This window comes from Podarcis gaigeae (genome assembly GCF_964106915.1).
Source record: "Podarcis gaigeae genome assembly, chromosome: 2".
NCBI classification, from domain to species: Eukaryota; Metazoa; Chordata; class Lepidosauria; order Squamata; family Lacertidae; genus Podarcis; species Podarcis gaigeae.
In genome coordinates this window covers 75,926,221-75,942,483 of record NC_139679.1, presented here as the reverse complement: position 1 = coordinate 75,942,483, position 16,263 = coordinate 75,926,221, and the positions used below count along the sequence as shown (strand labels likewise).

Below are 16,263 nucleotides of genomic sequence, written 5' to 3'. Positions count from 1 at the left end.
CCTTTCCTTTGAGTCACAAGCACAGCAAACGTGTAACATGGTGGTTATTGCAGGGTCCTCTTCAGATCAAGCCATTCTGAAGTGATGCAGCCTCTCTCGCACAGAATGTTAAGTTTATGCTTATTTCTTCCAGTTAGAGAGCTAAAAATAGCTGCTGTACTGTTCCAGAAAGACACAAGCTACTGTGAGGGGGAAAGAAACACTCTTACACACAGTTGATGCTAAATGCTATTATTAAACTGAATCCTGTCCAAGGATGTCAAGCAAAAACCAGGGAAGCATACCTGATTGAGGAGAGAAAGCAGTCTTACTACAGCCAGTGAGACCAGCTGGAAATATATGTTTGTACTAATATGTGCTTTTTGAAAGCGTCCTCAAAACCCCTGTATTTTGTAATATAGCAAGAAAGGCATGGAAGTAGTTTACCCTCCTCTGCTCATTGGTTTTCATCCTTCAAAATACATCTGTGCGCTAAGCTGCCTGTGGTGAATCAGTTTTGCACGCACACAGTCGCCAGTCCTTTAAGCACAGCCACACTGCAGGATAGTGAACCAGTGTTAACATTTGTGTGAAATTAAATTATTTTATATACGACTTTAGAATAATCCCTGGAGATCAAACATTAATATAAAATGATGTATGCGTTAAAAGATCCTTCATCTAGAATGCTAAATTCATCCTCCAAACTAGTCAAAGAATTTTTTTAGGAACTACCGTTGCAATGTCCTCAAGATAGAAGGCACATGTGCTGCTGTATAACATGCTGGGTTCCTCCAGAACACCTGTCTATCGAACATTTATCCTGATTTTCTTATGTGGTTTAGATTAAATATGGTCTGTATTGAGCATCCATTTTATTTGTGTGGGGGTTATGTGCCAATGAGCATTCATCGTCCTGATTTATTTGTGGGAAGGTTATATATATTCCCATCCATTTATTTGTATCCCACACTTGTTAGTATATTTCCTCATCACTGTTCTAAATGCAACAAGCCTAATGGGTGGTGTGTTTTATGTGAATTTGTTACACCTGAGTGCTTTTATACACTTTAATTGTGCAAACCTTAATTTCCAGTATGTGACTGAATCCCTCCCACAAAACTGTGGCAATCTGGAAGCATCCTCAATGTGGGAAATGGTCAACACTCCAGCTCCCCCCTCAGAAAAAACACATCCTATTCTTGAGTTTCAGACTGGGCCTTAGAACAAACAGAATTACACTATCTTTTTTGAAATAATCATGTTTCTAGCTGGGTGGTGAGGCTTGTTTGGAGCAGCTATATCCAGGGGCACCCACTTATTTATTCTTATTTCCACCCTCAGGTTGACTGACTGCTACCCTTCCCATGTTACACAGAGGCTACACAAATGACCATTTCACATTTGCTTACCATGTAAACTTATTATGGTATACAACTAGCCAAATAGGAAGCCAGAAATCCAGACTGCCTGAACAAATGCTGGGGGACTTTTACCACCTCTGGAAGAAACTGAAATCTAGATTCCCTTTTTAAAAAACAAAACAAAGGCTGTCATTTGTGTGTTAAAATTCTCACCACCTGTCCAAACACTAACTCCCTCAATGAATGTGTGTGATGCTGTAAGTTTACAAGCAGCTACTGTGATCAAGCTGTCCTAGTCCAGAAACTGTCATAGCAGGTGTAGCCAAAGCTGGATCCATAAGCACCTGCAGATTGTGTATGTCCTCATTCAGAGAGTGTGCAAACAATTTCTCAGCCACAGTGCCTTCACCTTTCTAAGATTCAAGCTTATCTTGTTTTCCCATATCCATCCCACCACTGCATCCAGGCACTGGTCCGTTGTTTACTATTTTGTATCCTTAATTTGTTAGATGCCCCTTGCCTGCTTCTGCTCCAGCTGGCCAGCATGATGAAACCGCTACTGGCGAATGAAGGACCGTGGCAAGTGCCAGATGGCACGGAAACGCCGTTTACCTTCCCGCCACAGCGGGACCTATTTATCTACTTGCACTGGCATGCTTTCAAACTGCTAGGTTGGCAGGAGCTGGGATAGAAAGCAGAAAAAGTTAATAGGCATAGACCTTTTCCCAGCCTAAAAATGCAGTGGAAATAGCTGCCTTTTCCCTCCAAAGTCAGCACCAAACCTCCACCGGCAGGGAACGAAGTAGGGAGCAAAGTGGCCGTCATTTTGTCAATTCCAACAGTTAAATTAGAGTGTAAGGTGTTCACAGGGTGTTCACAGCGTTTCTGACAGGAATCAGCACATAAGGCGGGCAGATAAAGCCTTGACAAGGACTTAAGCCGCCCTTCATCCCAGTCCGATTCCCAGGTGACATTCAAAATAAAACTCACCCTGCCAAATGAAGCAAAGGGAGACATGGCCCTGTCATAGTTCAAGAGCAACCATTACTTTCAAGAAAGCTGATTCCTGTCAGGAACTCAGCATGTCTGTAAAGATCAGGCACCAGAAAAGCAGGATTAACCAAGGTGCCAGCTGCCCCAAAAGGTCCTATTAACTCATGTGTAAATTTTAGGTGTCAAACATCTTAAAATCTACGCTCTGGCTGATTTACAGATGTAGGCCATCCATATCCGCCATTGAAGTAGCTGGCAGGATCCCAATAAACAGAAACCTGCGACACACGACTCCTGCCAACCAGCGCGTTCTCAGCCAGTGAGATGAGGTCAAGTCTTTCAGAATGGTTCTTTATGCTTTTTTAGGTTTAATCCAGCCCCTTTCCCCCCAGACTTTCACCACAGGACTGTCAAAATTATAAACGGCGCATGGAACCAAATGCCATGCAAACACCAACCAGCAAACACCGGTCACGGTCAAAGCAGTGTATTAAAGGCAAAAGGAATAAAGAGGCAGAAAGCCAGAGTGGCATTTGTGACACAGAGACATGGTTTTAAAGAAAAAATAATATTTATTTGCAATATAAACAAAGTCCCAATATTGGGTTCAGGATATATAGGGTCACACATTTTTCCTTCATAAACACAGAAAGCAAAACTGTCCCTCGCTAACAAATTCTCATTTATACGAAGAGGATGCATCTTTCTTTTTTCTTTCTTTATTTTAAAAAAGACCACCATTGGCACAGGAAGCCTTTATACAAACCAGCTTAACAAGATACAGATGCACTGTCTAAATCCCTGAAAAAATAAAAATTCCTCCTTGAGGTAAGATTCAGTTAGGAGATTCCGCATTTGCTTGCTCATCCACACACAAAGCACTCCACGCTTCCTGCCCCGACGACCCAGCAACCCCAACATTGCTAACATAAAAAAGGAACAAAAATGAACAAAACCACCAACAACAAAAAAGACAAAAATCATTCCGATATTCTGGTAATGTTTCTTTAAAAAATAAAATACACACACACACACACACATACCAGTTCTGTGATGCAACAGCATTAAAACATTCTTCCACATAGAGATTTATTTATTGGGGAGGGGAGTATAAAACTGAATATTTTGAGGAGGGGGGACTCCGTGGCTTTTAAAAAGTTACTTTGAGAGTGAAAGTGGAAAGGGAGATGAGAAGAAGGGAGGGGCTACATTGCAGGCAAGGAAGTTTTCCCATGCCCGTCATGCCCTCTTCCTGGGGGTGGGGGGAATAAGCACCACTTCTCCCTCTTCCAGTATAATACATTAGTGAGAAATATAAACAAGTCTTCTTGTTGTAGAAGGCACAGCAAAGAAGTTACCCAGGAAAAAAGTTCACCAGAGAGCTCAAATGGGCTAAAGAAAAAAATCCACGTTTCCATGCCCCTTTTCTGAACAGCATAATTCCATGCCCTCCTGTGGTTTGTATGAGAGTTGTCCACTGGTTACGCACCAAAATGTCTCTGCTCTGCTCAAGTCTTTTAAAATAGCAGAATCAGCTGATTCTTCTCACACCTCTCAGCTGCGCTCCTCCCTACACACACACACAAATTCACACACAAATTCACACACACAGAGACACAGAATTAAGTGCGCTGGATAAATGCCAACATCATTGAAAGTATTTTCATTGCTTCAGAAACTGGAATGATTTCAGGCCAGCTGGGTGATGTTAACAGTCATAATATGCTGCGCAGAGCAGCTAAGAGCCTCAAAACATGCCTCTACCAGCTCAGATGGAGGAGACTCAGGTAGCATCAAACTGGGGCCAGAGGGCAATGGGTGTAGGGTAGGGGCGAGTTGTTTTTTTGGCAAAAGGTGGTGTTTTTAAGAAAGCACAATGGCGCTTAGTCACCTTGGCTGATTCAGTGCAGAAGAGATTGTGAATGTGGGCATGGCAGAGAGTGGTATTATCACCAACTGGCCCTCACAAGTCAAGAAAACGCCAACCGGATGCTAACAAGCAGCAGCAACAGGTGCCCTCCTCTCTCTCTCTCTCTCTCTCTCTCTCACTCACTTTCTCGCTCTCTCACTCCCAAGTACCCAGTAACATGCCAGAATATATCAAGGCTTTACAAAGTGTGCAAAATGCATTTGGTCAATAGAAACATTTTGATTTTTTTCTCCTCGTCTTTTATCTAAAAACATGAACTCGAACAAGAACAGAATAAAATACTGGTTTTGCAACCTTGTCTGTACAAACTGTCAGGTACATACATATTTAAAAAGAGCTTGAACCCAAGAAGGAGTAAAGATTACCTCCTTTTCTTTAAAAAAAAAAAAAAAGTAAACTGGGTTTTAAAACAACAGTCTCAGGCCAACACTTATTGATCAATGTTGCCAAGTGCATGAGTCTCCTTTGCTTTCCACACCGAGCAAACACACACAAGTCGTTCTTAACGTGTGCGTGTGTAATACATGTGTGTGTGTGTTTGCATGTGTGTGCGGTGTGTATCATGTCAGTCTCTACACACCCAGGAAAGCAGCTATTGCCAGTAACAGCTGTGTTCAGAATGCCAGGCCATCCCCCACATTAAGTAACTCTGATAAGGTAACTCCTCCGAACCCATTTTGATTTAGCATCAGAATACTAATAAATGGCACAAGCCTTTTCAGTAAAGCAGCAATTCAGACAGCTCTGCTTGGAGAAACCAGTTCTTTCAAGGCTGGCTGGAAAGACTTTCCGCTTAATGGATTTGAAATGCTCAAAGAGAAGCGATTCAAGGCTTTGGGGGGGTGTCCCCCAGAGAAAATCCACTTCATGTAGACTCCAAAGTGTTCAGTGGAAACAAGTTGTGATTGGTTGGAGTGGTGAAGTAGAGCTGTTCGGTGGGGGAGCGGTTGTCACATGGGCTGTTGAGCCCCAAAGTCCTTTCAAAGTCCAGGAGCTGGCCCATGAAGTTAAAGTTTGGAGAAATGTTGGACTTTTTCCTTTTTACAAAGTCATAGGCATCATTGAGAGACAAGTTGAGCTTTTGCATTAAATAGGCAACAGTTACCGTTACAGACCTGCTGATGCCGGCTAGGCAGTGAACCAGAATGCCACATTTCTTAGAACGGGCCTCATCTGCAAGAGACAAAAAAGGGAGAGGTTGAATATGCTGGACCACAAGAAGCTGCCTCTCTTTAAACCAGGGCGAGATGGAAGCCCACATCAAACAGCTTAGGTCAATTATTGCAATGGATTTGTTATTCATCATCATCATAATACATGGATTTCAATATCCATGTATTGCTGGATAGCTGGTAGTTTTCACCCACAATTCTTTGTATTTCCTCACAACTATATGCTTTCCTCAAGTCTCACATGATGACTAGTTGCGTGAACAGTGGCAATCAGCACTGTGTAGTCAGAACAGTTTACAAATATTAGCTCATTAAATCTTGGCACATAAAGATGATGTAAGCATGGAAGTGTCATAAAACGGAGAAGATAAGGAAGCAAGTCTCTTGAGGAAGGAAGACAGAATTGTAGTTCTGTCTCTGGAGTTCCCTGACTCTTCTTAAGACATAGTTCAGGCCATTCTCGCTTCAAATTTAATTCTGGTATTAAGCAACAGCTAGGTGCCCAGCTGCAACTAGTCAAACTTGGCAGCACTGACATGTGTCAAAATACAACCACTAAGGCCAAATCTGCTAACTTTTTGAGGTCCCTTTTATTTTCGGAATCAGCTTCAGATGCTGCTGAAAAACTGAAGCTTGCTAAATAGTTGTGGGGCATTTTTTTGGAAGCAATATAGCAGCAGAGCTCCACACACAAAGTTATCATCGATTAATAATTATATTCAAGCAGACAGCAGCAGGGAAAGGAAGGTGAGATGCTGTTTAGTGGCAGACACAAACAGCTTTCACAAGCTAAAAATACTATCGGTGACTGACTGCAGCATGTATTTAAGGTACATACCTACACCTAACTGACACAGGCCAGTGTCTCTTCCCACAGCAGTCAGTTTGAGGCTGCAATCCTATGTTTGTTTCTCTGGGATTAAACCCCGCTGAACTCAGAAGGACTTACACACACACACACCACTGCACAGTGAATATGCATGTTGACCCATAACAAAGGCCACACAGCCCTAAAGCACATTTATGCAGAACTACATTCCACTGATGCCAAAGAGACTTACTTCAAAAGTACATGTTAAGGCTTGGCTGTTAAGCCCGGAAAAGTTTACAGCCTAACTACCTTAGCCAGAGACGGAAAGATGAGATAGCCAATGATAGCAGGGAAATAAAGAATGAACAAGTTTGACTTCTTAGCCCGCATTATTGTAGAAGTCACGAAGCAGTGCCAGGTGACAAAGACTGCTCTAACACAGCCTCTTTTCAAGCAAAATAAATTCCCCAGAGGTCTTCTGGTGTCCTATTTGAACACTGGTTCTTTCCCCCTCTATTTAGTCTTATAGTGAATGAATGAGGTAAGCATTTCCTGTCATAAAAACCAAAGCAGAGTGTGGTTTGCACAGAAGGGATGTTTTTTTGACTGAGCCGGTATCTAAATACCATGCTCCCCTCACATGCCTTTAAGCAAAAGCAAAATGATCTACTGATAAGAGCAATAGAAGAAATAGACTTTTTCATATTGAGGTTTTGGGGCAGTACAAACTAAGTACAAACTAACTAAGCTTGTACTTTTCCCCAGAGTATACTGGTTTAGAGAACACAGAACAGAAGCAAGCAACTTTAGCAGCACTGAGGTTTTCAAGCCTACAGTGCAGTCAAGCAGACCAGAACTTGTCCACTATCTCAACGAAACAGCTCTCTGGTTTGTATCCAATTACCTAAGTCATATTTGCAGTACACCTACTGAAATCAGTGGACAGGCAGGTTTAGTCATAACTAACTTTAGTTCAATTATTTCAGTGGGTATATTCTGAGTAGTGGGTGTGCATTCTGACTTAGCCAGAAACAAACTCCTGGACTGTTGTATTTTCAACTTTAGGGCACACAAATTTGTTAGGTAAATATGAGCCATTATCTGGCAGCCATATATCTATTCCTGCATCACAAAAACAATTCTGGAAAGCTAGAACAATCCTAGAAAGGATCCATTTGGACACTGTGTTTCCAAGCACAATTCAAAATGCAATGCCAATAATGTCCTACATACTTCTTGAGACCAATGTGGGCATTAAAAAAAAACCCCAATAAAAATGTCAATAAAAATGTTATTTCTCTGGTGCTGAAGAGACAGTAAAGTTTTCTCCCTGGGGAGAATACTACAAAGGCAGGGTGCCACAACTGAAAAGACCCTTTTTTCCAATTGTCATCTGCCTCACCTTAGAAGCCAAGTGCATTGAAAGAAGGACTTCTGAAGATGACATTTGTGAACAGGCATGTTCATAACAGAGAAGGCACTCCCTAAATGACTGTGTTTTTATCTTGCTCATTCTTGCCATATTAATTGGCTGAATTTAATTTATTTAGATATGCCCATTCTCATAGCATCTGTGAGCTGCCATGGAAGCAGAAATGCTGACGGGCAGGATCCAAAGTTTTAAATAAAATAAGTTTTAGGTCCTTTAGGGGTTATGATCAGCATAGGGATTTTCTCTCCAAATAGCAATCATAAACTCCTGTTCAGGGCCTAGCTACTTCACACATGCACACCCATCATTTTATGACTTCAGCAGCCAGAGGTAATTTGAACGTGTTTCTAACACAGAACTTTCATCTTTGCTCACATGTTTAGCTTTATCTTTAGGAATCAAGGAACATACACAACATGAGCAAAACAGATCTTTCTTTTTCTCAGTGGTTTTCTAAATGTGTCCCATTAAATTTTGGGGTTCACAATGATGTGAAGGCTAGGAATGGCAGGCAGCTTTCTCTGAAAGGCAGATTGCCCAGTTCTACTGATCTTCCCCTGCCATCTCCTGGAGCAGGTAAGTGGTGTGTGCCCCCCAAGGCAAGGATGGAGAGTTTCTGGCCCTTCAGATGTTTTGGACTACCAACCCCATCCATCAGCCTTGCTAGCTGGAATCAAGCAGTGTCCGGCAGTCCAGCCATTCCCCATCTTTGTCCTAGGGAAAGGTGTCAGAAGGAGTGGTTTGCCAGGTGAGGCAGAGCTGCTGCAGCAGCACTGTCACTCAGTGAGAAGGGAGAGGCAGGGGTGGGATGCTCAGGTTCCACCCACCCACAGCCTCACTGCCCCCTCACTGCCTGGCAACGCTGCCAGGAGACTATTGCCGCAGCTTGCCTCCAATGGGTAAGTGGATCCTGGTTCTCAGGTGGCACATGGTGATGGTCGGGGCCAATAGGCAATACTCGCTGTGTACGCACTGCAGAACATGTCTGTAAGCATTTGCAGCACACAGGGGGTTCCACAACAGATGCTTAGCAGATACTTCCTTGTGAAAAGTCTTCCCCCAAAGTCTAAAGCTTAAAAATTCCTGCTTTATCTACTTCCCAAAACACAAAGGAGCTTTCAAAAAGGTATTCCGTTTTCAAAGTTATTGGACCCTCAAATTTACTCATAAACAGCATGAATAGAAACCAGGGACATATAGTATCATAACATTTAAACAAAAATAGACCATTTACAGGGCAACCCTACATGTGTCTACTTAGCCAGAATCCCCAGGGACTTCAATGGAACTAACTCCCAGGTAAGAGTTTACAAGATTTCAGTCTCAAAACACCAGCATGTAGTTTGTTAAACAACATTTAAAATCTCTGCAATGTAACTTAGTTTCGTGGCAAATATAATGCCCACAAAGGTGGAAATTATAGTTTAGGGCACAGCCCTGAAGCCCCAGACAAAAAACAAGCCATCTTTAAAACTGTTCCACCACAGCCACCTGAAGCAAAGCTTTTTGATTTTGAAGTAAAGTCTGAAGTAGGGAAAATCAGTGTCTGACGCTGGCACAATCACTAGCTACCAAAATTAGGAGGTGTAACATGTATTGCATGGAACCTAACAGTGAGCAGGTACTGAACCCCCAGGACTAGTTATGGAAAACTACTGATTGCTAAAGGGGCTGGTCCGCCGAGAACAGGATGTCCAACACCTACCAATGAAAGCAATGGCCTCGGGAAAGAATTGGGAGAGATTCTGACTCCAGTGATCCGAGATGGGAATCTGTTTGTACTTGAATTCTCCGTCGTGCTCAAACATGTTGGGGAGGTTGGGAGTAACGTTCAGGATGTACTTGATGCCGTACTTGCCCAAGACATCCAAGTTGGTGGAATCTTTGGCACAACCCAGGTACAAATAGGGAAGAATCTGGACAGGAAAGGCCGGCTGGTTGCTTGGGACCGGGCTCCCATCGGATTCCGTGGCACTGCTAGGCTCCCTGTCCGATTCCCCATCCGAACAATCGGAGCTGATCCTCAGGCCTCCGAGACCAAGGACAGATGTAGGAGGAGAGTTGGTAGGAGATGAGGTGTCAAGATTGGTTTCACAATGCTCAGAGTATTCTGTCTGAAATTTGTTGAATCCACCTGCGGAGGCGAAGAGAAGGCGCACTTTAATATCACTTGCATCCTAAAGCTACCAATACCTGAATACTTATTCGTTACCAGGAAAAGCCACATATTTTAGCCATCTGTTTCCTCCTTAGCTAAACGCACCCCGAAAAGTCCATTTACCTAAATTCTTTGCTTCAAGCGTATGGTCTGAATTAGGCCCAGATTGGTAGCATGCTGCTCTGTGTACAGTCACGTGGGGAGGAAAGGCAATGGCTCCTAGCATTGCACCCTGTGCGAGGGGAAGGATAACTCAGTTGGTAAGAGTGTGGTGCTGATAATGTCAAGGTTGCAGGTTCGATATCCGTTTGGGACAGCTGCGTATCCCTTCATTGTAGGGGGTTGGACTAAATGATCCCTTCCAACTCTACAATTCCAACCAAGGGCTCAAAAAAGCACTGGCACTGCCATCCTATACATGCCTACTCGGAAGTAAGTCCCACTGGGTTTCATGGGACTTACTTCTTAGCAGGTGCCCGGTTTTCACACCCTCCTCTTCAGTGGTAATTACAGTTGCCAGCTCACCACAGTACAATCCTAGCCTGTTCATGTGTGACTTTACACAGCAATTTAATATCCGGGAAGCAGCCAGTGAAAGTTTTCATAGCATGGAGATGTTTTAGGAACCAAGGTGCTGTTGAAGCACAGGAGCAGGGGCTCAGGAAAAAAGTTGGCAGCCTCAACAGAAGTGCCAAGACAGCAGGAAATTTCAGGTGACTGCTGCAGTTTTCACTTGATCACACATCAGTTACACTAGTATTACTGAAATGTGCTGTATGGCTCCACCTTTTCGTTTTGCCATGCCAGGAAAATGCTCTGAGGTGAGAAATCTGTGCCTCAGTGTAATCTTTCGAGATGTAATGAGTATTACATGACGAAATGTTTGTCAGTTTAAAAACCAATTCCTGCATATCAGAAAACTAGACTATCAGGGAGAAGAGTAAGCTTCAATCTTCTCCCAGACATTTAACTTTCTACATGTAGGGTTGTTGCTGCTTAGCTGTTGTTGCTGCTGTTGTTATTTGCTAAGGGGAGACATTCAATCATGAAAAAAACACTTCACCTATAGTCTGAAGCAATTAAATCCACAAAAACTAGTAGCTGACTACCTGCTTCTTAAGGAAGAATATCCTAAGCACATATTTAACATATGCCATGCATGCTTGACTTGAGAAAGAAAAAAGTGGGTGGCAATATTAACATTTAATAAAATTATAGAAATGATGCCTGCCATTTTTCTTCTCCCACCCCCTCCCCCAGACGGCTCCTGTGCATTTAAGATGAGCAGAAAATCAGCAGCTGCCACTTCCTAGCATGAAAATGCAGTGACAAGAAATCTTCACCTGTTGAATAACTAACTGCCTGTCATGTAAATGGCTAAAAGCAAAGGGGGCGCTCGTGGGCAGCGGGGCTGGGTGGGTGTGCATGTGACAACTCTCACAGCAACTCGGCTTGAAAACAAAAGTTCATTTCCAAGCAATGAAAACTTCATTAAGGAGAGCCAGTTCAAATAGAAGGCATTGTAAGATCTAGTCTCAAAGATATTGCTCAACATGTGCGGAAGGTATTAAGATATGCTGGGGCCAGTGAGGGTGAGGAGGAGACAGGAACAGAAGTTTCCTTTTTCAAAATTATAGAGTGTTTGGCCGCTGGCCGCTTATCACTTGGAACAGCAGCACAACTGGAGAGCTCAGAAAACAACCCGTCACCGAGTTGAGCAACTTGCTCCAATATTGTTTAAGTAAACTCAAGGATCTATTGAATGTGCAAGTAAAGGTCAGGAGTAAAACCATTCCTTCTAATCATTTCTCTTTTGGCGCCTCTTTCCGACAGAGCAATTAGACAAGAAGAAATTTAATTTGCTCCTTCGTGTACATGAAGGAGGCATTTAGCAGTCATTACATGGATCTGATAAACAGTGTCATTACGAAAAGTCTCCTGGAAATTCCAGGGGTTTGGCATAGTTGTGGCAAGGTCACTGAGCAGCATACACAACCCCTGCCATATTCATTCATGAAGGGAAGAGAGGGAGAGAGAGAAGGTTCCCTTTTTTCCCTCCTCAAGGAGAAAGACAATATGGAGAAGCCATTTTGGAATTTTAATTGGAAACATTTCCCACTGAGGCCCCAGAAAAAAAGCGAAGCGAAGGGAAAGCAGCAGCAGCTTAACTCCTCCTTTTCTCCATTGCATGCGAGTTTAAAGGAACTAGGGGGGAGTTAAGAAAGGAGGGAGACGCCAGGAGTACAGAATTCAGTTTAAATAACGCGGAACCCTCATGAGAACTATTTAGGAACTTGAGAAAGGAATGGGAAGCACCAGTGCATTTCTGTCCTCAAGAGAAGCTGAAGAAGTTAACATGGCAGAATGAGTTCAGCTACTAAAAAGAGCCCTGAAACCTATAGTAGGAAAGAAGAGGACCCAGAATCCCCAATAACAGTTTCATCCTCCTTCCTCTGCACCTCACATATACTGCCCTCCTGCCATCAGAAATCCCGTAATCAATCTACCAGTCTATCCATCCGCCTTGTTGCAAGTGACAATATTGATTTGGTGTTGCCTACTGTTCCTGCCTCAATCCTGCCGCCCAGTGACCACAGCAGTGTTGTGGTGTGTGTGTGTGTGTGTGTGTGTGTGTGTTGGGGGAAGCAAAGTTATTATCTTCATCCTGGTAGGCTCACTCAGAATGACTGTTTCGACTGCTTCACAATGCCCCTCTTTTTTGGGGGGCGGGTGTTTTAGGAGATCTGAATGGAGACTTTATAGTGAACTAATATCTCAATTCAAAATGCACTTCATTCAGAGATTGAGAGGCATAACAGAAGCATGGCATAGAATGGCACCAGAGAGGTAATTTAATTCAACCCATTGCCCAAAGGCAAGCACATCCAATCAGTCAACCCTTCACCAGAAACACACACACCTGGAAGCACTGCTAAAGCACCTGGATCTAGTCTCAATGCACAAGATCAAACTTGGGGAGGGGGGTGCAAAAAGAGATGGAGAACTGCATATGATCAATACACCCACCCTTCCCACAGTTGTGGTTACTGGCCTCAAATAACCGCATGTTGTGAAATAAGTCTTTTAGGGGAGATTGTTGCTACTGTGTGAGAAGTTAGATCCTTATTTAATTTTCTCCGTCTGTATAGAGGAGATCTCCTAAAGGGCAACTAAGGAGGGAAGATCATAGATCCACACCAGGTGGGTAAACTAGGGATGGTGGTCAGGAAGAGGGAGGAGGGACTATTCCAAAACAGATGCTCACAAACCGGATTTCAGAATGAAGAGGCATGGAGGATTCACTCGGTGAATAGATCCTTTATGCCCCATTCATAGATATGGAAGAATCGGGCAGGAATAAGACCTTCCGTCGCTGGAACAAGGGAGATGGGAGGGAATAGTGTCTCCCACGCGAGAGATTTGTACCGCGCGGGGAGGGAGGAAGGGCGGCCGGCCGGCGGGAAGAGGTGCAACAAGAAGGGGAATCCGAAGGTTCAGCGGCCAATATCTGTCCGTACTCGGCACATGAGACCATTTTGAAAGGCGAAAGAGCAGGAGCACAATCCTTCGCCAAAACGAGAAAGCTATAATCGCCTTTAAAGGGTGGGAAAAGTGCAACAGCAGACCAGAAGTTTCCTTCCATTATTATCCCTGATTTCTTAAGGGCGGCATTCCCAAAACACACTACAACGGGAGGCGAATCCTCAGGAACTACGGAAGGGGGGGAAAGCTGCGATCCGGATCCGGATCCAGTCTGCATGGTGGTGAGAGATTAGGGGTGGGGGTGGGATTGCTGTTAGGCGGGAACCACGCCGGTCGCTCCGATGGGGGGGGAGTGCTGCTAGCTAGCAGACCAGAGCTATCGGGGTGGGGAGCTTCCCCGCGCTGCTCAAATCGATCCGACCCCTGCCCGTCTCCCTGCCAGCCCCGTCCACAGTCCCGCGCCCCCGGTACCTTTCAGGTAGAACGCCTTGCAGCCGTCGTCGCGCAGCTTCTGCAGCAGGAGCCCGAGGACTGAGCTGGGGGCGCCGCTGTCCTGCTGCCACTCGGCCGTGGCCTCGTCGTAGAGCAGGACGGTGTCCGCCTTGCAGCGCTTGGCGAAGCGCTCCTTGTCCTCGTTGTTGGGGATGATGGAGCGGATGGGTAGGTTGCCCTTCTTGAGGCGCCGGAGCATCAGGCTCGGGATGGCCAGGTTGATGGCGGTCTCGATGTGCGACGACTCGAAAAGCTCGTGCGGGCGGCAGTCGAGCAGCAGCAGCGAGCTGCCCCCGCTCGACTCCAGCTCCTCCTGCAGCCACTCCGCGCTCTTCCACGGCATCGCCGCAGCCATGGGAGCCCGCGGGGTGCTGCCCCAGATGTGATTTTTCATGAGGATCGCAAGGGAGGGGGGGAAGGGTGGGGGAGGGCAAAATCGCAGGGGGGGGAGCGGAGGAGGAGAGCGGCCGCGCGTGGAAAACAAATCACTGGCGCGGTGCGGAGGGGGGGGGGGGAGAGGGAGCGAGGAATGCCCTCTGCAGCCTACTGTCCAAATCACCGAAGAAGCAAAAGAGTTAGTTTCAAAAAAATATGATCGTTGTTTTAAAGGGAGGGAGGGAGAGAGAGAGAGATCCGGCCAAGGAGCCCGCGCTGCTTTGGAGATCCAAGCGCTCCAAGCGGATCGGCGTCCGCGTTCCCCTCGATTTCCTCGCCCGCAGCAGAGAGACGTTTCCTTCCACTTGCAGGAGCAGAAGGCGGGAGGGAGCGGGGGAGAAGAGCCTGGCTCTGCTCGTGCTTCTGGGATGGGGGAGGCGAGGAAGGCGCTGGCCAGGCTCTCGGGGCTGCTGCTCCTCCTCCTCCCCGGGAAAGGCTGCTTTCACTTGGTTCGGTTTAAGGCGCTGCTGCTGCTGCTGTTGCTGCTGGAAGCGCCGCGTTGCCCCGCTCGCTCCATCGCGGGCTCAGCCTGACAGCCTCAATTAAAAAGGGGCTTCGCCATCGGATCGGCGTGTCATGCTCTGAGAGGCGGGACTCGGCGCAGAGGGAGGGGCCAGCGGGGCGGAGAGGCCCGCCTTAAAGGGAAAGCGGCGCTCTTGCGCTCGGGCAGATGGCTACAAATGTCCACTTGCAACTAGCCAAGACGTGTGTCCCGCCCCCGGTCTCCCTGACTCGGCATCCTTAGAAGCACGCTTCTTTCTTGCTCCGTTCTCCAGTGTGTGTGTGCCAAGTTTATTTAAATGATGCTGAAATAGGAAGCCCCGTTGAGCTCCGTGAAATTTGCCTCTGGGAATAAAGGGGGGCTGTGGAATGGGGGGCGGACGGCGGACCCATAGGATCTCACTCACATCTGGTCCAAGGAGCGCCTGCAATCGATTCCACCAGAAGGGAATGCTTTTCTTTTTCCTTACATTTGTTTAGAATAGTTCAAAGCCCCTGAAAAGTCCCTAGCCTCGCTTTAAAAGGAGGAATAAGAAGGGATCGTGGCTGAACCACGTAAAGTGTTCCTACCTTAATGCAACAGTGTTTATGGACTAGTTGTTATCACTCAGAAAGGGAGAATCATAATAATACTTGTGGGGAGTGGAAAGAAAAAAAAGTACTCAGTCCCTAGTCCTAGAGACATTTCAACGCCACCGCTTCAGCTTCAAGTGATTTATGACAATAACCAGCCTTCCCACATCAATAGACTGGGGCTGCTGTGAGGTTTCTTTTTCATGTGATTTGAGGACTAGTACCATGAGCCAACTCCGCCAGAGATTATCATGCTTGCTTGCCTCTGTGGGACAAATAGTAGGATTCCGTCGGGAGCTTCGGTGCGCCTCTACACAACGTCAGGTTATAATGAGCGGGATAGTCCACGATGCGTGCAAGGGCTTAAATATAATATACGGCTTCAAACCTGGGAAAGGCAGGCAATGCTTGCCCCAGGAAACGACCAGAATTGTCCCCAGAGAGCTGGATGCTGGAAGGAGAATGATCGCATTATTCAGACAAAATAAATAGTAATACAAAGGAAATAAAATATAAGCGGGGGAATAGAACGACTCGGCTTTCAGTGTTATTGACCGGATTCTGATTCTACATTCATACTGAGTACTTGACTGACAACTTGCTCCTCATGCCTTGCTGCTTTATTTAAATAATAATAATAATAATAATTTCCTTCTTGACTTTCGCCTTTTAACGGGGCGCCAATGAGCCGCTTAGGTAGGCGGTGTTGGAATGTCAGAGGCCTATCAGGGGAGGGAGGCGGGGCTTTTAGAATCTTGTGTATCAAGTCGCTAAGCGCGGGAAGGGGGACCGGAGGAAGTGAATGGAGCAGCGAAACTAGAGCGGGCTTGCGCAGAAGGCCAGCGGTTAGCCTTCCTGGGATTATCGTGCGGTTGATTCTAAGGCATTGTGAAAAGCGAGGCGATGCTCCCCCGCCCTTTGCCTTTGCTTCCTTGCATGC

At 45.6% G+C, this 16,263-nt stretch overlaps 1 protein-coding gene across 1 annotated transcript; it reads right to left on the bottom strand.

The window, feature by feature from the left end:
* Nucleotides 1-2,888: 2,888 nt before the first annotated feature.
* Nucleotides 2,889-14,832, bottom strand: DUSP7 (dual specificity phosphatase 7). Its single transcript, XM_083726642.1, has 3 exons — nucleotides 13,794-14,832; nucleotides 9,387-9,815; nucleotides 2,889-5,439 (listed from the first exon to the last, which is right to left on the bottom strand). The coding sequence occupies exons 1-3, from the start codon at nucleotides 14,206-14,208 to the stop codon at nucleotides 5,132-5,134; spliced, it is 1,152 nt and encodes a 383-aa protein (XP_083582768.1). The 5' UTR covers nucleotides 14,209-14,832; the 3' UTR covers nucleotides 2,889-5,131.
* Nucleotides 14,833-16,263: the final 1,431 nt, after the last annotated feature.